At 40.4% G+C, this 27,036-nt stretch overlaps 1 protein-coding gene across 1 annotated transcript; it reads right to left on the reverse strand.

Annotated features, from left to right (window-relative positions):
* Nucleotides 1-217: 217 nt before the first annotated feature.
* C2CD2 (C2 calcium dependent domain containing 2) lies at nt 218-26,938 on the reverse strand. Its single transcript, XM_081858948.1, has 14 exons — nt 26,565-26,938; nt 22,181-22,279; nt 18,412-18,543; nt 17,663-17,767; nt 14,432-14,554; nt 14,098-14,218; nt 12,533-12,641; nt 11,912-11,973; nt 11,651-11,778; nt 11,017-11,188; nt 9,245-9,361; nt 8,339-8,466; nt 7,808-8,123; nt 218-1,346 (listed from the first exon to the last, which is right to left on the reverse strand). The coding sequence occupies exons 1-14, from the start codon at nt 26,838-26,840 to the stop codon at nt 1,120-1,122; spliced, it is 2,115 nt and encodes a 704-aa protein (XP_081715074.1). The 5' UTR covers nt 26,841-26,938; the 3' UTR covers nt 218-1,119.
* Nucleotides 26,939-27,036: the final 98 nt, after the last annotated feature.

A 27,036-nucleotide genomic window follows, 5' to 3' on the forward strand; every position in this document is an offset into this window, starting at 1 on the left:
TTATTAAAATAGGCTAACGTTTACAATTTCAGTAAAAAATATATATAATACGAATGTCAGTTTAAAGCTATACACATGTATTATGTTTCTCTTGTCTACCAATCAGTAAAGGTTTCCCCAGCCTTGTTGATATTTTAAACAGCAAACTATTTCAATACTGAAATACATACATCCTTCAATGTGTGTATTTAGTTCCAAAATGGGAATGAGAAAGAAAAAAGACTAAACATACTGTATTGTCATTCATTACTTTTGTTATGATGGGGTACATTTGTCTAACAAATGGTGGGCTCCCCGAACTACAGTGCTGCACTGGCAATGCAGATCTCTCAAAGGATAACAGATAAGTTTTAAGTCATTCATCAGCATACCATCTTAAAAATAAAAGAGTTTTTTCATAGTATATGCACATAATATTAAAATTAAGAGTCATAATAATTGCATAAATTACAAGTTTGTATGACTTCTATCTATCAAAAGCAAGTCTAATTTACACAGCTTTAGCAATTATTATTATTCTATCAGGCTACCCCATTCAGCATCTCATTTTTCCTTCCAGTAACATTCTGAGGCTGCAATTTTCTACACCTGGGATTAAGCTCCTCTGCATACTGCAGGAAATGCTTCTGAGTAATTATATACAGGATTGCATTGCAAATGCATGTATTCCACTTCAGAACATCTGGATCAGGATTTCTTTGCTCTTTCCACTTCTACAGCTCGATACCCTGTTTAAAATTTGTATTGCTACTCTTCATTGCTTTTTCTTTAAAACGGAACCATGATATGCCACTATTAACATACATTCATGCAGACAATTGTCCACTATAGCTCCCTGGTACTGTATTTTAGGCCTGATATCTAAAAAGAAGTGTTTTTGGACTAAGGCCCGCTGATTTCAATGCGCTTACTTCCAAGTAAGTATGGTTAGGACTAAGGCCTTAGTCTTTGCAATGTAAAAATAGCCATAAGTCTTCTACCAATACCATGTCCCTGCTTTGCTGCCCAGCCTGTTCCATGGACCACAGCATTAGTGAATCTCAGTAAGCATATAATAGTTTATATTTCTGTAAACAGTTGCTCATGTGCAGGTCATATACATTTGGCATGTACTAGGCTCTATGCATACGGTTCAACTGATGTGCCATTCAGTTTGCTCTTGCTCTTGCTCTTGAAGAGAATTTTCTTGTTCAAAATGCGTGTTAAAGTCCCCCCCTTTTTTCGAGTACCGTCCGATGTGGGTTGCTCTAGGTAGATGAGGTCATTATGTGACTGGCTCATTCCTGGGTCTTTTTGATGGTGCCGTCGGAGGAAAAACAGCTTTGCACTCTTTTTTAATAGCCCACCTGCAATAGGGAAGATGTGAAACATTTTAGTAGGATGCAATTTCTGTATTAAGTAGCCTTTATCTGAAATAGTAACACTCCCTAAGCAAAGCACCTGCCCCACTTTCAATCCAATTTCTCTTTTCTTTTTTAGTCATTGACTTTCTTTTTTAAAAACAGAAGCAGAAACCATAGTCCTAATTATATATTTTAGTAGATGTGCTAGAATACCAGTAGTAGTACTTGGCATTTATGTAGCTCTGAGTATTTACGGTAATTTATTTCATTCCTCCACAACAACCCTATGAGGCGAGTCACTATTCTCTCAGGGGAGGGAGCTGAAGCCAATATGGTGGTTTTCGTATTGCCATTTAGTCATAGCTCAGGGTCTATATGGAATCTGGAGAGCTTGTTCATAGCTCACACTGCTAACACTACATCATTACTGGAAACTACCCCAAATATTGCAGAGACATCACCTTGGCAACAAAGGTCCCTATATTTAAAGCTATGGTTTTCCCAGTAGTGATGTATGGAAGTGAGAGCTGGACCATAAAGAAGGCTGATTGCTGAAGAATTGATGCTTTTGAATTATGGTGCTGGAGGAGACTCTTGAGAGTCCCATGGACTGCAAGAAGATCAAACCTATCCATTCTGAAGGAAATCAGCCCTGAGTGCTCACTGGAAGGACAGATCTTGAAGCTGAGGCTCCAATACTTTGACCACCTCATGAGAAGACTCCCTGGAAAAGACCCTGATGTTGGGAAAGATTGAGGGCACAAGGAGAAGGGGACGACAGAGGATGAGATGGTTGGACAGTGTTCTCGAAGCTACCAGCATGAGTTTGACCAAACTGCAGGAGCCAGTGGAAGACAGGAGTGCCTGGCGTGCTCTGGTCCATGGGGTCACGAAGAGTCGGACACGACTAAGCGACTAAACAACCCCAAATATTTTGGTAGCGGTTTGTCTGACAATTATGTACAGTGTAAGAATTCAGCTGTATCACTTTAGGATCATCCCTGAGAATAAGGGAATCAAGCCTTTTATTTTCCATAAAAGTATATATTAGAAGGTGTACACTTATTAGAAAGGCTTATGGAGAAGTTAAGGTAAAGGTAAAGGTACTCCTGCCCGTACGGGCCAGTCTTGACAGACTCTAGGGTTGTGCACTCATCTCACTCTAGAAGCCGGGAGCCTCTAGAGTATTGGACAGCCAGCGCTGTCCGCAGACACTTCCGGGTCACGTGGCCAGCATGACGAAGCTGCTCTGGCGAACCGGCACCAGAGCAGCACACGGAAACACTGTTTACCTTCCCGCTATAAAGCGATACCTATTTATCAACTTGCACTTAAGGGTGCTTTCGAACTGCTAGGTGGGCAGGAGTTGGGACCGAATGACAGGAGCTCACCCCGCCGTGGGGATTCGAACCGCCGACCATGCGATCGGCAAGTCCTAGGTGCTGAGGTTTTACCCACAGCGCCACCCGCGTCCTTATGGAGAAGTATACACATTTAAATCACTTCATGCCAATATAACTTTTATACAACTATAGGTAAGTAGAAAAGCCAGGGCAGTCAAAGAAAAGCACTCTGTATAGCAAGGAGCCTCAGTTAAGTTGTTTAGAGACAGACAGTGATATCCAACTAAGTCATACTCAAAATCAGACCCACTGAAATAAATGGACTGAAAATAAATTCCATTGATTTTCAGTGTGTCTTCTCCAAGTACATCTTAGTTGGGTATCACCAATAAGCCTAGTCTTCCTGACATTCAACTTCAAGGCTCAGATGGGAGAATTAAAGTTCTTCACCCTCCTTATGATATTAAGAGTTCAGAGTGCTTAGCTTTAGTGGGATCATTCCCCTAGTGACAAGCTACAATGATACATATTAAACCACAAAACAAGACCCACTCTTACTTGTACAGCTGCTTAGGGCTGGATGGCTATTATAGAGAAATGGAACTGATGCTTTATTTACTCTGATTTATGAAGTCAGCAAAACATTTGATAGCAATTTTACCAACTGCTTTTTTTAAAAAGGTCAGGGTATCTGGCATAAGTGTCCATAGCTACTTTCAAGAAATGAAATTTTCAGGTTTATTTTATTTCTATAATGTATTTAATCCTTCAGGTATAGAAAGTAAGTATAAGATGAGTGTGGAAAATGAATCAGTGCAATGATATGTTGAAAGTTGCATTATTTTTATTGTATGGGATTGTGCAAAGAGGCTAAGCGGGTATGTAACCAGCACAAAATGAAGCTACGATTCCAAATGAATGATTCCTTTGGCTTAGTGTGTTAATGCTAAATTTTGCAAACAGGTTATTCCACACTATTAAGAGCCAGGGAGATTTACGGCCCCAGTCTAGCATAGTTTACAACTGCCACCTCAGAGGACAGCTTCCTTCAAAGCAATTGCTTGTTTTGCACATGTTGATTCATGTTAACTATGTGCAATAATTTTTACCAAAATGCATGCTATTAGAATTAGAGAAGTAAATAAATGGTCAATCCAGTTTCAGACTAGGCAGGTGACAACACTAGTTTTTATAAGCCCCCTGATTGGTCAGGCTTCAGAAAATCAGTTTATACTCCTCCTTCCCCCTTTCCCTCCAACTACAATGCAAGTATTGGTGCAGTTTCCCATCCGTAGTACTGATCAATAGCACTAAGAACCTGAACATCGGGGGTCATTAGCTTTAGAGGTCTTAAAACAAAGCAAATGATTATGCTACCACCTTTCATTTGGGGGAACCTGCAGACAAATAAGTCGCATGATGTTAAAAGCCTCTTTGTTGTATCATATCTAGCAATCTCACTTTATAGATTCCTAGGCAACAACAGGGTTTACTCTGTGCTGCTGGGATTTAAGTTTTTGGCATGACTGGCCAAATACATTTTGCTGTCTCAGGCAAAGGACAGGTTGATGCACCTGCCTTCCCCTCCAATGCACTTGAGTGTAGATGGCAAATTTAAGGGGCAAAGGGCAAACCACATGGCACACACCCCTCACGTGGCACACGACACCTCAACACTAGCTGCCCACTCTACCCGGTACCAGGTAACTGACTACTCAAACAAATGCTGCAATGCTTAGAGCCAGCATGCAGCACAGGAGCCCAGCTATGCATGCACACACACAATGCCTGCTGTTGTCTGTGGCACCCATTCGTGGTATAGAAAGTAGCTGCTTCATTTGCTAAAGTTGTACAATATGATGTCCCATCAAGCCACCTGCAGTTAAAATATCCAGCCAGCTCATTCCAGGCAACAAGAAAGTATAATCTCCTGTAAGGTGGGTTTGTGGGAGGAACAGCTGCCATGCACTTCCACCACCTACTATTTAAAAAAACGTATCTATCCCACTTGTCAGGGTTATAGAGCATGGATCGTGCAGAGCAGGGTACTTTCTCCTCAGTGCGAACCAATCACAACCAAGCCAAACACATCTGGGACTGGAAAGAAGAGCTTTCATGGCAAAGGGCATAGCATCCAGCAAGCTCAGGAATAAGCACCTCTCCGCTCATAAATTAAGTACTGACTACAAATGCGTAAAGGGTATATTCAAGGAAGCCAAGTCATGCAAAGAAAGGTTCTGTGAGCACAATGAGAAATGGTCCTATCCAGCAGGAGGAGCCTTCACATCTGTAGTGCAGAATGACTTTTGGGCTTCTTTGGATACTAAAATTTGCGGAGTACAAAATATTCTCTTATTGCAGTAGACATGAAGGCATACACACACATATGCAAACAACCACTTCCTTTTCAAAGTACATGCAGGAGGCCAATTCCTTTTTAGTTTTATTTGTTTAAAATGGGGGAAGTGGCTATTACTATGCACGTACACCCCTCTTTTGTACTCTTGATACAAGAACTAAGTTTGTAACACGTTACAAAGAGCTTGGCTTTGAGAGAAAATGTTCTCTTTCACAGCACCTCCAAGCATGAGCATTATATTTCCACAGTTAATGAATTCTAGCTCCAAATGGACTAGATTCTGTGCATTGCAGCTCAGAATGACAAGTGCTTTGCAAGTGACTTGAAATGACATGTGACAGTCCTTTTGTCTTCTAATGCAGCTCTCTTCTGCCCCAATCACTTCTGCAGAGAGTGGGTGAGATCTAAAGCACCAAAGGAACATGCAGGCAAAGGGTGCTGAATTCTCTCCCCACTCACTGCCTTCTGTCTGCAACTATTTTTCACAGAAGCTTTTCTTCTGGCTGGGCCTACTCCTGATACCTGAGCCTAGCTGGCAGGGAGGAAGGACTTTAGGGGAAGAGGGCAAAAGCAGCAAGCAGAAGAACGACAATTTCTCCAGTTGTCTTAAGGAAAATTCATTCACACAGACTAACAGGTGTACCAACTAAGCTAGAGCTACAACCTATATGAATGGTTATGTCTACAGACACCTTTCGGAGGTGTAATCAGTATAGCCATAAAAGAAACAGATGAAATGTTCTTGGTTTGGTTTTCTTTTTAAAGTAAAAGGTTATTCAAGTTATATTAAGTGTCTCACAGTGAAGCTACACACTCTCAAAAACATCAAGACAGATAACTTACTGTGGAGGCAATTAATTCTGGTTGGCATAGTGGTCCACTTATGTTTACAAAGAGAATAGGTAAGAAATTTGGAGTCAGAAATATAGGTAAGGAGGTAAATATAATGAAGATTCAAAATATGCAAGTTCCAAGTTATATTGGCTGAGAAACTGAAGTTGTGTTTTACATATATGTCTTCCTTATATATATATATAAAAACACCCTAGTTTTCCATTTTTTAAAAATCCCTGCTCTTGAACTTCTCAAACTAAGATTAAAAAGAACCACCACCCACACTGTAAGGCTGTCACACTATTGCATTTTTAAAGAGCACCCACTGACACGCAATTTTTTTCTACCAAATTTAGAATTCATATAACCAGTGCTTTTTCCTGGGAGGACGCAGGGGTACACATACCCCTAAACATTTTGTGAATCTTTGTACTTTTGTCTATTTATTTATTTTTCCCAATTTGAACTATAAAATAGTGATATTCTTCAGTCAAAATGAGTGTACCCCTAAACAATTTTAAAGAAAAAAAGCACTGCATATAAGAAGTCATCCTTTTGCATGTGGTGCTCCTAGAGCTGCTTCACATACCAAGTTGTACAAACTCACCAATTTCAATTAAAGTGTCACAGGACTTGCCTTGGGTTGTCTGTATGCATTGGGGGGAACTGTAGTTAGTTTTGCTGACAGTACAGTGGTACCTCGGGTTACAGACGCTACAGGTTACAGACTCCGCTAACCCAGAAATAGTACCTCGGGTTACAAACTTTGCTTCAGGATGAGAACAGAAATGGTTCGGCAGCAGCGGGAGGCCCTGTAAGCTAAAGTGGTACCTCAGGTTAAGAACAGTTTCAGGTTAAGAACGGACCTCCAGAACGAATGAAGTTCTTAACCCAAGGTACCACTGTAGTATGTATTCATAGATTGCACATAATTTTAAAAAGAGAGAACATATAGCCACCTCTCATGTTACAGGGTATGCTGCCAGCACACTGCACGAGTACACATGATGTGCTTACTAATGGTGTAGTGTGCAACAGCTCTTATTAAAGTGCTTGAACACCTTTATTTAGGATATATTAAAGCTGGGTTTTTTTAAGTAAGAAAAAGAAAGATGGTATAACATGAATGAATTATTGAAGTACAACGGAAACTAAGGTAATACAGTGGTGCCTCGCAAGACGAAAAGAATCTGTTCCGCGATTCTCTTCGTCTAGCGGTTTTTTCGTCTTGCGAAGCAAGCCCATTGACGGATTAGCGGATTAGCGCTATTAGCGGTTTAGCGGCTTTTAGCGGCTTAGCGGATAAGCGGCTTAGAAAAAGGGGGGGGGAGGGAAAAAAACCCGCAGGAACTCGCAAGACATTTTCGTCTTGCGAAGCAAGCCCATAGGAAATTCGTTTTGCGAAGCACCTCCAAAACGGAAAACTCTTTCGTCTAGCGAGTTTTCCGCCTTGCGAGGCGTTCGTCTTGCGGGGCACCACTATATGTGGACGTTTACAAGAATTGCTCATTGCAATTCTTGCAATTATAGAAAACTCATAAAAAGATTTGTTCAAGTCTAAACACGTTGCTGTCCTGGCCTGCTTTGGAAGGAAGGACAGGATATATGTTTCATAAATAAAATGATATAAAACAAACAATAAATATAGAGCCGAGTACATCATTCTTTAGAAGCCCTTTTATGTAGATACTTTTTGCCAAAACTGTACTTTCTCAAGGGTACTGCTTTTGAATGAGGTGCAGCACCCATTTACTAAGGCAGAGAGATGAGTAAATGCAGACATATTAACTAGAATAGGGGAGAAGATGGTGTTCTTAAACAAGTTTACATATTTAGAATTAATTATGGAAAGGTAATGAAACTGCTTAAAAAGTGTGCTCATAATTTTATTTTATTTTTTAAAAAAGCTCCAAGAGAAATCACATTACCTTTGGATTTCTTCACAGTTCCAGGTTCCGAGATGCTTATGGAGCTCCCAGACATCTTATCACAGTCTTGGTCTAGTAGTGCATTGCTCTGCCATTGCTCGCTACTGTCATCTAAAGTCCAGGCATCATGGCTGTTTTCCTGGGGATCTTCATGGGCAGGTATTGTTTGGGATACATACAGTGAGAGTTTTTCATTGGAAGGAGACTGTGCAAGAGACCCTTCTACACTGGAAGACTCATCTTGCTTATAGGAGCCATCCATGGCTGCCGCATAGTCCATCATGAGTGCAGCTTCAGTATCCTGAGATAAATTAGTCTGGAACAGTAAAACAAAAGAGATGCAGAGATTATACTGGTTATGAAAAATGTATAGGGACCGAGGAGCTGTTCTAGACATGTCCAAACCCTTGGGGGATTTTTTGGTTATTCTGCCCTTTTGAGCAAGAAATTTATTTAGTTTTTAAAGTAAATTCTAGGAGCGGGGGGGAATTACATAAAGGGTGGGGTTCAGGGGATGCTGACTGATCTTACCTTTGACACCCCTGATATTATGATCGTGCTTTTCTTCCTGGGAGACTTGAGTTTTTGCTTCGCAGATTCACTTAGTTGCCGAATAGCTACCTCAGCCACAGGATCTGTGCCATTCAGCACCAGCAGCTCTGAAAAGAACGTGATTAAGAGAATGACAAGATGCAGACAAGTTGCAAGATGCAGGCAACAACTGAAGACACAAAGAATCAAAGCAGGAATCTAGTAGAAAGCCAGTTATTTATGTAAACCAAGCCTTGATTTACCAATATTTTTTCCAGTGCACTCCACTGAAATGCTGGTTTCAACCTATAAAGCCTTAAACGGCTCAGGACTGCAATTCCTCAAGGACTGCCTCTCCCCATATGAACCAGCCCGAAACCTGCAATCATCATCAGAGGCCCTTCTTCGTGTGCCCCCCTCTGTGAAAGATATGGAGGGCAGCAACACGAGAACAGGCCTTTTCTGTAGTGGCTCCCTGCCTGTGCAATACTCTCCCCAGGCAGGCTCACCTGGCACCTTTCTTACATTTTTCTAGTGCCAGGCAGAAACATTCCTCTTCTCCCAGGCCTTTGTTTAATTAGCCAGTCTATGGCCTTTTAAACGGGGAGGGAGGGTATTGTTTTTGTTTGTTACTATGTTATGTATTTTTGTGTTTTTATATTGTAAACCACCCTGTGGTACTCGGATGAGGGGTGATATAGAAATTTAATAAATAAGAATAATAATAATTCAGCTCCGACCCTTGAGTTGTGTCTTAAACTTAATGCTATATTTTTACATGTTAATATTTTTAAAGGTCTCTGTGAGCCCTTGCACAAGTAAAACAAGACATAAGGTTTACATGATGATGCATCAGGTAAAGAGCTGCCTTACAACCATAGCCCAGTTCTCTTAGCCATAACTTACCTGTATCTGATGATGATAAAGCCTTGCTTACTGAAGAAGTATTCCGGCAATGGATTGCCTGAACAGACAAATCCTTTTCAATCACCTTCGTTCTAACAGGACTTCGGATTGGTGAATCTAATACACAGAGTATCAGTTATTTTCTCATCTGCATATTTCAAAATATATTCCTTAATAAAGCTCTACTAGGCAAGACATGCAAGTTCCATGATTCAATCTACTGGCAACTTAAAAAAACAAAAAAACCCCAAACCCTTAAAAACAGCTCTGGGGATTTCCAGATCGAGTCTAAACACTAGGAAGTGCATTTTTAATTCTTCCCTCCCATGACATTTCTCCCTTCCAAAATCCTTTCACCAAACCTGATAACAGTCTTGCTGAATGAAACAGGTACGTATATTGGAAAGGCTCACAGACCAGCGCTTTAACCATTCTGGTCTTCATTTTTGGAGTTTCTATATATTTTCGGCACATTTTAAAAGCTACCTCATTAGGTCATGGATGCAAAAGCAGGACACAAGTTCAATAAGCACAGAACTGGACATTCTTGACAATTTGTGAAAACTGCAAGCCAGATTAATTTTATTGTGATTCAAGCCAGTCAGCTAGTGTTAGCATTTTCTCACTGTAAAAAATTCACACTTATTATGTAAGTGAGCCTAGAATTACCGGTACATTGCACAGATGCCTTTTATGCTATAGTAAATTTATAATTCATGCATAGTAGATATCTCCACTTGCAGGCTGAAGGACTGGCATGGCAGATTTTAAACAGACGTCTCATAAATTAGTAAAAGTAACAATCCATCATCTTCATTGCTGCAATAGGATTTTATTACTTGGACATTCAATCGAGTGTGTGTGTGTGTGTGTGTGTGTGTGTGTGTGTGTGTGAATATAGTCTCAGGACTAAAGAAAACAAATGATTCTAAAGTTGAACACATGCTGCAGACCTGCTCTGTTTTCTTGTCTGTGCTACAATATAGCTAACACACACACACACACACACACGCGCGCGCGAATGTATTGCAGATGTCTTTAAGTTTCCAAGTCCCCTGATGGCAGCCTGCCTTTCATCTGGTCACCAATACATTTCTAACTTCTCATTCATTTCCAAGGACTGTTCAAAATGCATCTCTTAAGTATAAGGGTAAGTGCTTGGTCAGTGGTGGAATTTGGGCTCAAATTTCAGCTGCTCCCTGTGTGACTCCAAAATTTGGTGTTCCTCCCGCTTCTCTTGCTCCATTATGCAGCATTCATTTAGTGCCCCCTGCACTGCGGCCCCCAGTACAACAGCACCAGTTGTACCAACTTGGTAATACTTGGCGAAGCTACCCATGCACAAAAATTAAGAAAAATAAACCTTATGGAAATTCTTATGGTAGCAGCTTCTAACAACATTTTTAAAATTTTTACTCCTTGTACCCATCACCTCCTGAAAGGGTATGAAAAAAGCTGCACTCTTTTTCCAAATTAATTCCTTGTTTTCAACAATATTTCAGTATTTACACATGCTGGCATATGTACCTAAAGTAATTGGCTAGATGATAAAGTGTATGAATTTTTGAACTCATGCAGCTATTTGCAGAACTCAGTACCAGGCTATACTGGTACAGGAACCAACCTTGTGTGACATCATCATGTACCAGAGCCACAGATAATTAGATAATTTATTACCTGCCTTCCATACATCTTAAAAATGTACCAAAGAATTGCTTTTTTTTTAAAGTCAAGCTTTGGGAGCAATCCAAAGTTGTGTTCTATTCTTTCACCTGAATGCAGAATAGATGGTCTCCCTTCTATTAAAGGCTTGGCTTTCACAGCAGTAACAGTAGTGATCACAGTCCCACAGGGCATCACAGTTCGATCTTTCTCTACTTTTGCAACAGGAATCTTGGGGGGAACTTGCAAGGTTCTAGACTCTGAAGGTTCTATGTATAAGAACTAAAGAAGAAAAATAGGATTTAAAAATTCAATTAAGGACAGTTCAGTAGCGACAAATTGGTGCTAAAAATTTTTATAGGCCAAATGTAAAAGAAAAACCTGCAATGTATGACCATAGTCCCACTGATTTTTGGAAATCATGTGCATAAAAAGAGTACTTTTTGCATTATTGTTAGCTACTTTGCATGGTATACATATCTTCCATTTACTAAAAGAATTTATAAACTGTGTTGGACTAGAGGACCCTTGTGGTCCCTTCCAACTCAATAATTCTATGATCCTATGAAATGTTTCCAAAGCACCAAATTATGCAAATTGAGTATACACCTGAGTCATATTTCAGGGAAAGCCATTCATTTTCAAAAGCTGCCTGAAAGCAAGAAGTTGGGAGCTGATTAAAACTGGTTGGGTCAGGAGGAAAAAACTAGTTCGAGAAACCAGCTTATAAACTTAAAATTCTACCTCTGCAGTAACGGATCCTACAGTAGAGCTACTACTGCCAAGCTGACTGTTCAGTGCAAAACCTTTGTGTCCAGAAGGCTGTCTCCTGAACAAGTCCAAAGGTACAGCAGCCACAGCTGAGAAACCACCTGCATTGAAAAGAAAAGAAATGCATTGAAATCTATCTGTACATGAATCCACTAGTAGATCAGCATCCTATTAGATTGTTGTTGCAGAAATAAAAGATTAGACACATAAAATGAATTTATCTGCAATACTTACTATCCAGTCCCCCTTTTTCTACAATCTTTACTTGCAGTTCTTTTGATTTGGCATTTAATTCACTGTGAACAGAAAAAAACAAGCATTTTAGAAAATTGTTCAGACTGTCATATAGTTTCATATTTTGCAATATAGATTATTGACTACAGCCTATCCACATCCTGGAAAGTTTCACAAGGTGAATTCCTGTCTGCTAAAAGGTAAAAGAACCTTGCAAGAAAAATAAAAAACTTACCTCTCCACACACCTTACTTATTGCAGTATATCAAATTTACCAAAAAGTAAAAAAAGAACTTATTTGGTAAGACCACTGTACTGTCTTCAGCAATACTGAAAATGTATTAAGCTGCTAACAATTAAGAAAATACAACCTCTCTCATTTAATCTTTATTCACTGGACAACCCAAGCGCCACCCATGTTTGTTTAAAACAAACAGCAACTAAAACTTCCCCCGCCCTGTCCCCAGGCATTGGCACTAGAATATTTAGGAAATATCATGATAACTTATGAATGCTTAGCAGATAGGATTTCCCCCTGCCCCATAGTGACATCTGGAGGATAATAGAAGGTATAACATTTTCCACTGTGCTTATTATAGTGTTATTAAAATCAGAACTTACAAGATGAATTCATCTTTCCAAGAGAAGTCCATGGGACTATTGGCTGCAGAGCTTGAAAACTTCTGCAAAGGGTCATTGAGCTGGATTATACATATTGGGCTAATGCCACCTGCAATGAAGGCAAAAGATGAGGAGTTTGTTTCAAGTGAGAATTGCTTAAGGTACCTCTTTATGCTTTTCACATTTGAGTGAACTACTGGCAAGAGACCTCATCCAAGAAACCCTTTGGGAGTTGTGTGAGAAGTATAACCTGTACCAACATGGCTAGCAGTGCAAGGTCTGTTATCTACATGACAACAAAGCAGAAGCAAAGTTACAAGAATGAAGTTAGGAACTCGGGAAGGTTCCTGTGAGCAGAAGCTTAATCATTCCATTTTTGGGCAGGAGAATGTTCTGTGTGCACAATGGAAAATACAGGTTATTTTCAAAACAAAATCCTCCATTTCCCTTTTGATTCAAGCCCTTAGTAGCCAGAAATGCAATTATAGATGTATGCTAAAAAAAACTGTTTTAATGTTTGAAAGCTGCTCAGGAGACTCAAAGATCCTATTAGCCAATCATCTAGGGCTTCCTTAGGAAAAATACAACCAAACCATGATTCAAATCACAACAAAAGAAAGACCGTCAAAGACTATACTGCTCCAAGATCAATTATCATCCAAATTCGGCCAAGATTTGGAAAGTAGGGGTAACACTCAGTTAAAAACAGTATGCAAAGGCAAGGTGAAGAGCTCTGCCCTTAACTCTGGCCTGCCCTGAAGTTAGGGAAACAAGCAAGCATAGACTTGTAGAAGCTTACAAAACCTGATGGGCAAGTTTTTAAGTCAGCTTCTCGTAAACATGCTGCACAGTTCACAGCACACATAATGTAATGCCACCTATACCTTTTGGCTGTTCTGATGTTTTGAGTTGTGTAAGGAACTTCTAGTTAATACAACAGAAGAAAGTGTTTCAGTTATTAAAATACTGTCATCGGCGAAGCAACATATGAGCAATGTAAGGTATGAAAACGGATGGCTGGAGAGAAATATTTTTCTGTACTGAAGTTAAAAATAATATTTTTAAGAAGTATTATTATAGAAGGCCCATATTACAGAGATCAATGAAGAGTGCACTCTACATGAAAGAGAAAGATCACATCTCTCTGGGGTGCTTCCCAGTGGGGTATGGGCCACCCAGTGTTCAGAGTGCAAGGCAAGTTCTTTCCTAACCTCAGAAGCAACTCTGGGAATTTTATTTTGGCAGGAGTGTTGAGAAATGTCTCCTAAGGGCCTGGAGTCCACACATGGAACTGCAACTCAAAAGAAAAGAAAGCAATTTGTTTGAGGTGTTAGCTTGCCATACGATGTGCCTCCTTGTGAGAGTTCTCCACCCTACATACAAAATCCTGAAGCTTCAGAGAGGAAAAAGAATAAACCAAATCTCAACCAGTCATGTATCCCTGAGGCAAAGCCCAAGCCTTTCTCTGCAATTATGGGATATAATTTGTGACCACTGCTTGTTATTTTTGCAGAATTAAGAGATTATAATATGGGGACAAAGGAAAGTAAAACCAAGTTATTTACCTGCAATGCTTTGATTGGTCAGTGTAGCTTTGATGTTTTTCATCAGTAGTTTTAGTTCATGAGCCCTTGGAGGTTTAGGAGGACTGGTGCCCTGAGGCACAACACCTGTTTTTTGTACATTCTATTAAAAGGAAGCAAAACAAATAAGATTGTTTTAGATAAACTCCAAGCAATTTATGTTCACATCAATTAACTTCCAACAGTCATACATATGTGTGAATTGACAAATAGATTTAGCCAAAGCCCTGAGTCATAACTTACCACAGCACTAATGAAGATGGAGGCACAGCAGTGACAAATAAAAACAGACTTTAAAATAAAAATAGATAAATACCTGCAATGCCTTTACATCTGTATGTTTTGTACTCAGAATCACAGAGGGAGATGCTGAATTTATGAGATACCGCAGCAGACCTTTAAGTGTTTCTGATACCGCACATGCCCCAGCTGTCTGGTCCTAAAAAAGGAAGAATACGTTGATACATTGCACTGCTTGTAAAATTCAGAAGCTTGGTTCACTTTCGAAAGACACCACAGCTATATTGCTCTACATGCACTGTACTGAAAAAAACAGATTTTTGCTCCACTTCTCTGGGCTTAAGTTGCATCAGGAAAATGGAAATATGTGTAGACATAAGCTCCTTTCCTATGCTCTTACTTACAGCAAAGAGAAATAGTCAAAGCAGATGGTAAAGCCATGATGCACTCAATTAGAGCAACTTTGTCAAAAGCCAAGTCTAAAACAGCCAAGATCCAAGCAAGAGATCACACTGATTGGCTTACTTCCTGGCAAGGCCCCACAAGTCATTAATAAAATTGCTGATCCACACTGCTCACCAAGAAGGGTCTGCGGTCATAATGCTGCATTATGACTATTTAAGGAAAAGTCATTATTTACTCAGAACAACCTTGACAATTCTCTGCATTATTTTAAAAAAGCAGTTAGTTTGTGCAGATGCTGATCCATGTGCAACATTTAGCTGTGGATAATGACTAAGACACAGGACCAACAGAATATCACCTTTAGCTAAGACCAGTGTATGATACAGGTCATGTATGCATGTTGTCAACACCCTTTGAACACACACTGTTCTTCAATACTTCAGTCATGTACACCCCTCTGCTAGCCTCCTTATTCTTACCCCTAAAAGTTGCGCTGCAACAACTTAAATACCAGTATTTGCTTTAGTGCCCCTTTTCTAGTTCTGAATATTCAGCGGGAGACACAGCAGCTAAATCCAATCCTGCCTCCTATCTGATATTTTAGTTGCATGACCCTCATAAATGCTGCCACTCAGGTGGGGCCTTTCAACCTTGACTTTTAGGACTTCCGGGTTGGCGCCATCGCCGAATGGCGGACTCCCTCCGAGCTCCGGAGGGAGCCTGCTCGGTAGGGGCTGGGTCCTACCGCGCCGGCGACGCGGGGACCCTTAAAAACCATGGGCGCTAAAACCCATGGACATGGTGACTCGGCTGGCACCTTTTGAGCCCCCCCCGACCCGCGAAGGAGCCTTTTTAAAGGCTGCGGAACGGGTGACGGGGGGGGGGTGCTTTGAGTCCTCCGCTTCCCCTGCCGAGCGAAGCCGCATGCCATTCGACGGAGAGCGCTGACTTCTTCCATTGGAAATTTGGACTTAAAAGCATAACCCGTGAGTAATCGGAACTTGGATTAAAAAAGGCGAGAAATTTTTTAAAGAATTCGGAATGAGCGGGGGAGGCATAAAAAGGAAGTCAGCCCCCCCCCTGTTGTAGAGGAGCTAAAGTAAAGGACTTAACATCTAAGATTGAGCGCAACCTTATTTTAATAAAGTTATGAAATTTCGCGATGGAAAATTATAAGATTGAGCTGGAGGAGAAAAGTGGAATTTATTCAAAAAGCAACCCCCCCCCCCGGAACCTGGGAGCGTTTTAGTGAGAGCGCTGGGAGATGACAAGGAGAGGTTTTGACAGCTGTCAAAGAGCTGTCAAAGCAGAAGAACAACAATGAGAACTTTGTTACGAGGACTTTGCCGGTTATATTTGTTACAAATTGGATACAAAATGTTTAAAACAAGGAATAATAAAGTTACTTTGACTGGTGGACGTGATTTGGAAGGGAACTGAGTTATTATAATCCACCTAGAGGAGCCGAGGGATATTACAAGTTGTTGGCATCGAATTTGACAGAACTTTTTATCTCCTGGGAAACTGCAGAAATGGAACATTATTTTGACTACAGAGGTTTACACGCTAAAATAGACAATAGACTTATCTATTGAAAATAGAAGGGACTTGGCATCATGTTTCGTTCCTGAATAACAGAGCCTCTGCAGTGGAATTTAGAAGCTTTTGGAATTAGAACATTTGTGCAGGAAAACAGGAAAAGAAAAAGGAGAGAGACTAACAAGAACAACAAGAATAATAAGAATTGGACAAAGTTGGAAGTGGGAACATTTGGGAAATCCAGATTTGAAAGGTTTAAGAAATAAAATTGGAGTTTTACTCCCAAGTATATAAAAATCTGGATGGAAAAAATGGGCCTTTTTGAGATAGACTCCTTCCAAGATTGGACATTTAAAATTAAAGAAGACTGGTAAAGGACTATGGTTTAAATAAATGTGGGAACTCCAGGAAGACATCAGATGTTGATCAATACGGGAAACGCAACCAGGAAAAGGGGGAGGGATTTGGAATCCAAAGGCTGTAAAATCAAAATCATATTTTATTTTATTATATTTTAATCTATTATGTATATTAAAGGGGGGAACGCGCGGAAGGGAATAGGTCGATCTTAGGAGATGGGAAAATATTTTTAAATTGGGCTAATGATAATAAGGTTAAAATTTGGGATAATAAATTGCTGAATTTATTTGTAAGAATTGGAATACAAGAGGGGGAGGGGAGGGGAAGTCCTGGAAAGATGTTATGGAAAATAAGATCTTAAATTTGGATGTTTTGTTTTTTTTATATTGTTATAATTGGAAATTCTTAATAAATATTATTAAAAAAAAAAAAACAACCTTGACTTTTAGAAGAGAGAGCTTTAAAAAAACCCTTGTAGGAGGAGAAGGCCATCCATAACCTCCCCCCAGTACACAACTTTGGGCAAACAGCGGCCCTTTTTGTTGCACCACAAAGTGCTTTTAAGTCTTCCAGGCTTGGTGTGTGGGGCAGGAAACTAATCCTCAAAGGGGGTGGGGAATGTAAAAGAAGTCTCGTTGGGTGTGTGGAGTTAATCACTGTTCTCTGTGTGGCAAATATTAAAATATCTGTAGACTATTATTAAAGGTAAGCATTGGAAGCAGTGGCTTATAATTACTCATGCAAAACTGACACCTAAACATTTAATTTGAATCATTTCAAAGAGCCATGCTTCCAAGCCAGTACGCCATGGATTGCAGCTAAACATCCTGCTCCTAAGTAATCTGCCTTGGAAGAAAGTCCTTCTAGGTGTCAGATCAAGGTATTAGTGATATTTAAAAAGTTAGAATCAAATTTGTATAAGCTACTGCAAACATTATCATTAATTTAACGTGTAGTTTTGATGGAAATCATGCTAGACACAAGCAAATGCTAACAGACTTACCTCCTGTACTTTAGTAGGCTTAATTTCAGTGTTTGTTTCTGAGGTCCAGATGAAAGACCACTTGACCTGAATGTCTTCCTCTTTGGATTTCATTGAAAGTTTCAGCTGTAAATATGATATCATTACCATTTTAGTTTTGCCCATTAACAGATCTTGTACCCTAATTCTACTAGTTCTTCCAGCAATTCACAATGGTTGCAATTCATCAAGCAAGTACTGGGAATTTCCCATTGTCAGAATCTGAATATTTTGTGCTTGTAGATTTTTTATTTTTATTTTTTTGCCTTCCATAGCCACAAAGGGAGCCCAGTCACCCACACAATTCATTGATAACCATAAACAATCAGATCAATTTAACCTGCCATCATTTATAATTCACGCTTGCTAAAAGCTGAGCCATAGCAGTCACTAACTGCATATTAGGGACACAACATTTCATAATGTCTCCATATCTGTTTATAGTTAGAATCCTGATTCTGAGGGTTCAGTCAAACTACAGCTATTAAGTTCAGATGTACTGGCAAACTATGGTTTGATTCAATAAGAAAGTAATGACTTAAGCTTTGCATGCAAGGGGGGGAGGAATGGTTGAGCCTACACATCTAAACCATGGTTAGCAGAATTCTTCAAATGCAGTCAATATTAAACCCGCGGAGGACTTTTCAAAAGTTCCACTTACTAGACTATCTGGGCTAACCTAATAATAGAAATAAATAAAACTATAGGTAAAATTTAGCAAAACAAATTACCTGCAAATGAAGTGGAGACAGTTTTACACTGTAAGACTGACATTCCGAAGTAACAGATGAAGAAACAGAAGAAGGATTGGGCATACTGACAATAAAATGAAAGGCATTTCCAATTACATTACAAGAGACCACCTGGAATAAAAGTAAAACTTGGCTTTAGAGACACTGCATACACACATTTATATAGGACACTATTATGTGCATTTATGTAATTGACTGTCACTGACAGTAGAGTTCAAGCTTTCATTGTGGCAACACATGTAGTCTAAAATTAAAGGAGGCCTCTCCCCCACCTCCTCAGGTGAATACAACTGGCATATAATACTGTCCATTGTATCAAAAAGTCTAATTTTAGAACCAAAATTATATTCCTCTAAAGACAGAAATAGAACAAAGAAGTGAGGACCTGCAACTCAAAATGGTGCATTATATGCCCAGCTGCTGACAAGAGCATTCAATGTTCCAGCAAGTATTTGGGATTTGTAGGGGAGCGGAGAGAGAGAAGTAAAGGGTTTTTTTCCCCCTTTCCCACATTCCTGACACCTTTCCCTCCTACGTTGCTATGTAGAGCTAGCCCTGAGTCCAATCACTCCACCCTGCCTTGCACTGTATTGGAGAATGAGGAAGTTTCTAGGGAAAGGGAAGAGGTGGGCGTTTTTTCTTCCCTCCCTCCTGAAACTGCGCTGGATTGTTCAGGGAGTTGCCCCCACAACCAGGATACAAGCTGTTTGGGGCTTCAGCAGGTCAGTTCCTACTCTCTCCCCACCCATTTCATTTTCATCTCCTCCAAAACTGACACACTCAACTTTCTATGGAATTTTGAATGTATGTGTTTGCGGGGGGAGACAAGGGATGTCAAATGAAATAACCAGAAAATGAAATTTAACAGGAAGATATATTAAGTTAGGGAACTAGCTCAGTTATTTTCTGCAACATGCTTTTAACAGACCAGTTGCTCTGCTTCATTAGGGGGGGGGGGACCCTTTACACAGGCAGAAGCAGAACCCCCTCACTTTTTTCTCCGCCATGCCATTTAACTGAAATCAATATTTTTAAAATTTGTAAATCATGCCCTTACTGTTTGTGGCTCTAAGTTTAGTTATTAATACAATCAGCCTCTAATGCAAATTCATGTGCCTGGCAGATTTTCAACATCCTATTAGAATACACAAATATATTATTTAACTTGCTTGCTTTTCAGCCACAGAGAGATTTGTGAAGGTTAGCTCAGGATGGTCAGACAAAATTAAGAAGACGCTTTCTTATTACCATTATTAGTCTGGCTTCTGCTGAAGACCAGACCAATGAACCACCACGATTCGCCTCTAGGCTTACCTGCAAGAGTACAACATTTTCTCCCTGCCCCAGATTCCTTTCCCACAACCTTTGCAAATAATAATGGCGAAGGCTATTAGAAGCACATATTTCTCTTTCTCAAGCTATTCTCTTTCCCAAGAACAGGTTTGCCTTGCAATTCCTATTAACTATTTCTTGTCTGCTAACTTTCAAAAGCAGAGTAGCATAACCCTAGTCATTAATCCTGTCATTAAGAGATCTGTGCAAATTTTACATGGCTAACATGGAAAAGGTTGTTTATTTACCAGCATGATGCACAATTTAGCCAAACTTTTTGTTAGAAACATCACAAGTAGCAAATTGGGAAAGACTGTATTGATAGAAGAGTGTCTATGCATGCACACAAAAGCTCATACCAATAACAAACTTAGTTGGTCTCTAAGGTGCTACTGGAAGAATTATTTTTTTAAAAAAATTTGACTATGGCAGACCAACAAAGCTACCTACCTGTAACCAGAATGGTATTGATAGTTAGTGAAAACTATAAACACATACTTCTTGGCATAGTGATATTGTTACATTACTAGTCCTTATAATCGTTGTATTTTGCTACAAAAAAGAAAAGACCGCAAATATCCAACTCTCCACTCAACAGCCAACTCATACAATACTCTCAGGACAGACACCATAACAGCAAGCAGGGAGCCCTTTACTGTGATTCCACTGGCATTATTTATCAGCTTAAAGAAATCTTTTAGGCTCAGTAGGTCTTATTCCCAGGTAAGCATACACGGGATTTATGCCTTAAATTGTCACTATGGTTCCTAAAGCTGCAACACTTACAATTTTCCCCAGCAGTGATGTTTTCAGGTGGCAAATTAAGTGGTCTATACTCTTTTAGGGTCTAGAGTAGAATCTACTGAAAGGAACTCAGGGAGAGGGCTCAATATATATGTATCAAACAGCATAACCAGGTCTCTAAAGTACTCATTGGGCATTTGACAAGTGTGTTTATGTTAACAGGCAGTGATGAGACAGTGACAAGGGGCTGCCCCTGTTCTGATCAATTGTTCACTCCTGTTGAGGAAAGAGTTAGCTAGCAAAATGCCTGAAGACAGCTCTAGTGATCTTTCTTCCTTGTACTGATCAGGCCCACATCTCCTTAATTTCACTAGTGCTAGGTAGCTATTCATCAGCAGTAAAGTATTCCAACAAAGAAATCGGTTAACAAGGCACAGCGTGTATGAATAGTTATGCTACTTCAGGCTGTTACTGAAGAAGTCTTCACATTGCATTTGTCAATATAAGCTAATCCTGGCCATAGCAAGAAATTTATAAAAGAGGATTATTGCTACTGTATGATTTTCTGTTATCAATATTCACAGGCACGTGACTGAGAGGACACACCCACTGCTAGAGAAAAGCATGTATTTAACAATGAAGTGAAAGTCTGCAGAGTGCCACTCCCACAGTTCACAACAGTTGGAAATTACAGACAATATTATGTGAACTTTGTTCAGGGTGTGCCTTAAGCTAAGAACAGCAGGAACAGAGAGATAAAAGTGTAACTCCATCCAGAAAGGCCAGCCTACAAGATGAAGGCATACCTCAGACTAGGCTTGTTTACAGGAGATTAAATTGAACCCTTGATCCTACTCCTGTTTTGATATTATTACCTTTGCTCACAGGAGTACTTCTGCAACTTACTCAAAGATTTTGAAGCCAGAAGGACTTGTGCTTGTGTTTGCTTCTCATGGAGACACTGGTATGTCAATTCCTAGCATACTTGTGCCTGATTTGTGAATAATTTTCTCCACTGGAGTGATTTCAGATACACTCCAGTGAGAACAGCCTTGCAAAAAAGCAGTCCTAAAATTTTTTTGTAGTACCAGTTAAATTAAACACTATGTAGTTTGCCAACCACATCAGGAGCCTGACAACCAAGTCGGTTGGGATATTACTAACAAAGACAGAGTTCTTAAAATGTAATGCTTTTATTATTTCAGATTCTAACTAGGGCTTTCTGTGTATTCACAGGGCTTCTATTCCAACATCAGATGCTAAAACACTATGCATATGCTTCTTAGAAAAACAAAATGCAGCCCTTACAATTATATATCCATTCCTGGTCTTTATATTTGTATAGCTTATATTTTATGGAATGCAGTTTCTAAGAGGGCAAGTTATTAACCAGTTGCATAGGGGCATACTGCATTTTTAGTACAGACCACTTTATTTGTGTATATTAATGATCATAAAAGAAAAAGGCAATCAGAGACAGACAGACAAAGATAGGGTGTGCAGTCCAATAAAGAAAATAACATATTGTTACACTGACTGATATGTATCATTTTAAAATTGTCCTTGACCCAGATCTAGAGTTCAGATATTCAAATGCATACATTTTGGTGGGGATGGGAAAACGAGACAAGAGACCCACAAAGTAAGGAACTATCAGATCAAGCAAGCTCACCTTTTCATCAGCAGACTTTACCACACTTACAACACGTTGTACCACAAGCTCTAGAGGCTGAGGAGCTGCATGTTCTTCAAATGTAAACAAGCGGGAGTCCTGGGGGAGAAAAGTAACATTTATTTGAAATAGTTTCCATAGCCCAAGGCAGAAATGCTTCTGAGTTCCAGTTGCTGGAAACCACAGGAAGGAAGAATGCTCTTGAGCTCAAGTCCTCCTTGAGAGTTTCCCACAGTCATCTGGATGAACATGGTGAGAACAGGACGCTAGACTAGATGGGCCATTGGCCTGATCCAGCAGGCTCTGATGTTCTCAGTTCCCTGTTTGGCATGGGTTTCAGAGTATATGTTATTATTGAAGTTCACAGATTCCAAAGAACCCCAAACAGCTGGATGTTCAGCTAAATTCCAAGTCCTAGGACTAAATTTAGGAAGAAATATTTGACAATTAAGTATGCAAATATGCTTGCCATAACAGCTCCTTGATTTCATCTGAATTAGGTGCCTGAGAAGCTCAACTGCTTATATTAGAAGAGCCAAAAAGCAACTTATATTTATCTTGCTTAGTAATGTGTGCCATAAATCATGTGGATACAAGATCGTCACCTAATTGTGTCACCTAATTATTACTTCAGTATAAACAGAAACCAAGTAATGGCTACTTAATACTGTGGTGGACATAAGTTTAGTTTTAAGAACTAACCCCTGTGAGCAGTCCATGTCCACCCCATACTGACAATACTAAACAGAGTAATTTTACCAACAAGTTACTTAGCATTATACAGCACTTTAGAGTGTTCAAAGGATTCACATTAACTCCCCCAGTCTTCCTAATGACTCTTTAGGGTAGGCCAGTATTATTTGTATAATTGCAAATTAGGGGCTAAGGCCAACAGATTCTAGTTCGCCCAAGGCAATCTTGTAGGATGTTGCATCTCATTGAGGACACTCTTAGGGTTGTGTCTGTGTATGATTAGGGTTTGCTCAAATATTATTGTGGGGTACAGCCTCCAATTCCTTATTCATTTCTACAAATATTATCAAGAATGCTAGGCATGCAACAACAATTGCCAGTAGTTTACACAAAACGGCAGTGAACAAGATACAGTGCTTGGGTTGTCTCATACAAGGCAATCTCCTGGAAATGCAATTGCATGATTTGGGGTGGCCCAAGTATGAAATTGGGGTGAATAGCCCCAGTTCCTTATTTGTGTTTTCTGAGGTTCAAGTACTACGCAAAACACAATGTGTTTTTTGTTCTGTTAGAGAGTCATATACACAAATATTATTAAACTGACATTACCAGCTGTAGCTGGTGTGGGGGGGGGGTAAACTACATGCTCATACTTTCAGTTCATTATAGTATACATGAAAGCTTGAGTCATGGGGTAAGGAGAATGTGTGCATGAATTCAACTGTGCTTAGCTTATTTTTGGTTGCTATTTTGTTACTGTTGTTATTATTGTTTTATAGATTATGATGGCTGAAGTACTTTTTGGATCCTATAATATGATTTTTGTTGTAATTGTGATGTTTAGCTTTTTTTAGTAGTTTTGTTAATAGTGTTTTATAGATCGCAATTGTTTGATTGATCATTTATAATTGTTTTGCTGGTTGATTCATGCTGTATTTGTGATGTTCTATTATTGAATTGTTATTTATAAGCAGCTTTGGGATTCATTTGAATGAAAAGTGGCATAGAAATATAATTGGTCAATCATTGGCAGGGGAAAGGAATACAACTGTTGAACACAAGTAAACTTTAAGCAGTGCTGAAAGCTCTACTGCAGATGTTCTCAAACTGTGGCCAATGGAAAGGTTGCTGAACAGCTGAGACTTTCTGTTCTTGGTCCTGCACTCAAGCTACTGCTGCTCCACTGGCTTATGACAATTCACAAGATTTTAAAATGTGCAAAAAAATTTTAACTGATTTGTAGGAAGGACTCTATGAACTGTAAGCAGAGACACTGTATGAACTTTTGTAACCCCCCCCCCAAATCTTTAATAAAAACATTTTTTTAAAAAAGAGTCATGGTCACTTAAGACTGGGTACATTTACCTTTCTCTTTTGTACTTTCAGTCATGTATGATGTGATTTTAATGACCTGTTCACATTTGTCAAGTAACAAATAAGTAAAATAAATAAAGCTAGCACACCCCTTCATGGAAAGATGGAGAATTTAGTAGTCATCTGCATTGCTAAAAATTTAGGATTTCAAGCCTGTGTGTGTGTGTGTGTGTGTGTGTGTGTGTGTGTGTAATCTCTCGAACTTGCAACGTTAGCAATGGAGTCACATTTAACTACAAACTGCTTATTATATGTTGCGTATGCTCAGTTGTTACATTAACATTCTTCTCGAGTCTGTGATGAAGCAGAAGAAGCAAATCAGAGTTTCACTGGCTTCCTGATGACAGCATTGTTTTGAGTTGGACGGCTCAGTGAGAGAGTAAAAACACATTGCACTGCCAGGCAGTGAACTCATCAAAAGAAAAAGGATGCAGTTGCTTTCTTGGAAAGGATGTACGGATGCAAGGCATTGTTACTTTCCTATCAGCTTTCCTACAGTGTGCTTGCTTCCTAGCCTTTGACCCCCTCACAATTTACAGTTCAGTTTGCAGGGTTTTTTTGTTTTTGATTTAAAGTTATTAAGATCTAATGGAACACAGACAAGCAACGTGCTAGGTCAGGTATCATTAACCTTTCCTGACCCAGGACCCAGTTTTAAACCAAACATGCATTTGGGGACGCAAATTTCTTAACCTTTTACCATACATATAATTGCAGGGTGCTAATCAGAGGCAAGCCTAAGGGTCGGTGAATCTGGCCTTCATCGGGGTTGCAGGCCTGGGGGGCACTTGAGCAAAAATCACCTACCAGGCTACGGAGCGTATATATGTGTGTGGCGAAGCACTGAAATTTAGGATAAGGTTGCCATCCTTCACACAAAAGGGTGCAGTAAAATGATTTTTCAGGGGCGGGCACCAATAAGGGACCCTAGGTATGCCTCTGGTGGTAGTGCTCCTTTTGCAATCCACCTTGGCTCAGGCCATGATCCACAAGCGGGTCGTGACCTACCAGTTGCAGACCAATGGGCTAGATGACTATGCACGGCACAACCACTTTGATTTATATTTTATATAAATTTCATGAAACAAAAACATAAGAGCAATAATAATAAAGAGAGCTCCTGGGGGGCAGCTGCCCCCCTAAATCAAAACAAAACAAATTCCTTCCAGTAGCACCTTAAAGATCAACTAAGTCAGTTCTTGGTATGAGCTTTTGTGTGCATGCACACTTCTTCAGATATGCACACGAAAGCTCATACCAAGAACTGACTTAGTTGGTCTTTAAGGTGCTACTGGAAGGAATTTGTTTTGTTTTGACTATGGCAGACCAACACGGCTACCTATCTGTAACTGCCCCTAAATCAAGTAAGTAAATAAAAAAATATTTAACTGACCAATTTCATCACAGATAACTCAGTTGTGTCTCCCCTAACAAAAAGCCTGTCCACTCCTTAAAATAAATCATGTCTATGCCCATAGGTGGGAGAAAAGGAGGCTGAATGAATGAACGCTTGGGATAGGAGTTTAAGGGATAAGGTAAGTGAACAAAATCACAAACAATAGTGAAGGAATTGCTCCATTTTCCAGAAATTCAAGAAAACCCAGTGAGTCTATACATAACCTACTTGCAAATAGTTGTCTGGTAGCAAGGAGGAAAAGATCCCTTTTTTTAGATTTTAGATTTCAGGTTAAACAAAATTACACTGATCATTCCACATAAAGTCTCACTGATTTTAAGCAACTATACAGCCCCTATACATTTATGCTTGGGCGCTTATCAATCACCCTCTGTTGACATCAACCAAGTCTACTCCCTAAGCAAAGCTGAAAGGTCCTGCCAGTGTGTGGTCAACAAAAATCGCCTGCTCTCGGATCAGTGCAACCAGTGCAACTCACAACACTTAAGAATCGAGCAGCTTTTACGGTGCAATTCTCATGGCACCTTGACTTGAGTGCAAGTTCTCTGCCCGCCCCCGCCCCCCCCCGTAAATATTATTTGTCGTTGCTCAATTTCAGACTGCAGAGCGCCTTAGCGTATCCCCCTGTAGTCTGTTTGCAGCAAAAACAGCGCGCAGTTTTGTTGTGGCACCTTCCAAGACTAACTAAAGTATGACGATGGCGGAAGCTTCTCTGGACCACGGTGCGCTTCCTCAGGTGCACGAAGTCCTCTCCTCCCGAGTTGCAGGTCTATAGGACACAGTTTGGCGAGGCGAGATCGCGACCAGCGAGGTGAGAAGGAATTGCAGGGAATGGGATGGCGAGCCCAGCTCCCTCCGGAGACGGACCCGCGCAGAGCTCGCCTCAATGCTTGGTCTTACCTCCCTTGATTTGGCTTCCCGGTTAAGCGCCGCTATCCAGGCTTTCTGCCACTGGCTCCTCCAGCTGCTCAGAGACAGCAGCCAGGCGAAGAGGGGACCCTCGTCCTGGGGCAGAAGGTGCTCCGGCGCCGGCGCCGTCTGCCTCCTGGCGCCTTGCCGCAGCGCGCCCAGGCCCCACTGCACCAGGTAGACGGCGAGCACGGTCAAGGCGGCCGCGAACAAGGAGAGCAGCGAGAGGCGCTGCAGCTCGCCCAGCCAGTAAGCCAGCCAAGCCATGACTGACCATAATGAGGGGAGCCTCCTCACAGGGCAGCAGGATCCCTCCCCGCCTCCCCGCGCGCCTCAAGGCATCGGGCTCCTCCGCGCCCCCGCCGGCCCACGAGGAGCAAGAAGAAGAATCCCCTCTCCGGAGGGGCGAGAGCCAGCAGCCCCGGCGACGGAAGGGCTCGCGAAGGACATTCGCCTCCCTCAG

The sequence above is a fragment of the Podarcis erhardii genome, assembly GCF_964252035.2.
Source record: "Podarcis erhardii genome assembly, chromosome: 4".
Taxonomy (NCBI): Eukaryota; Metazoa; Chordata; class Lepidosauria; order Squamata; family Lacertidae; genus Podarcis; species Podarcis erhardii.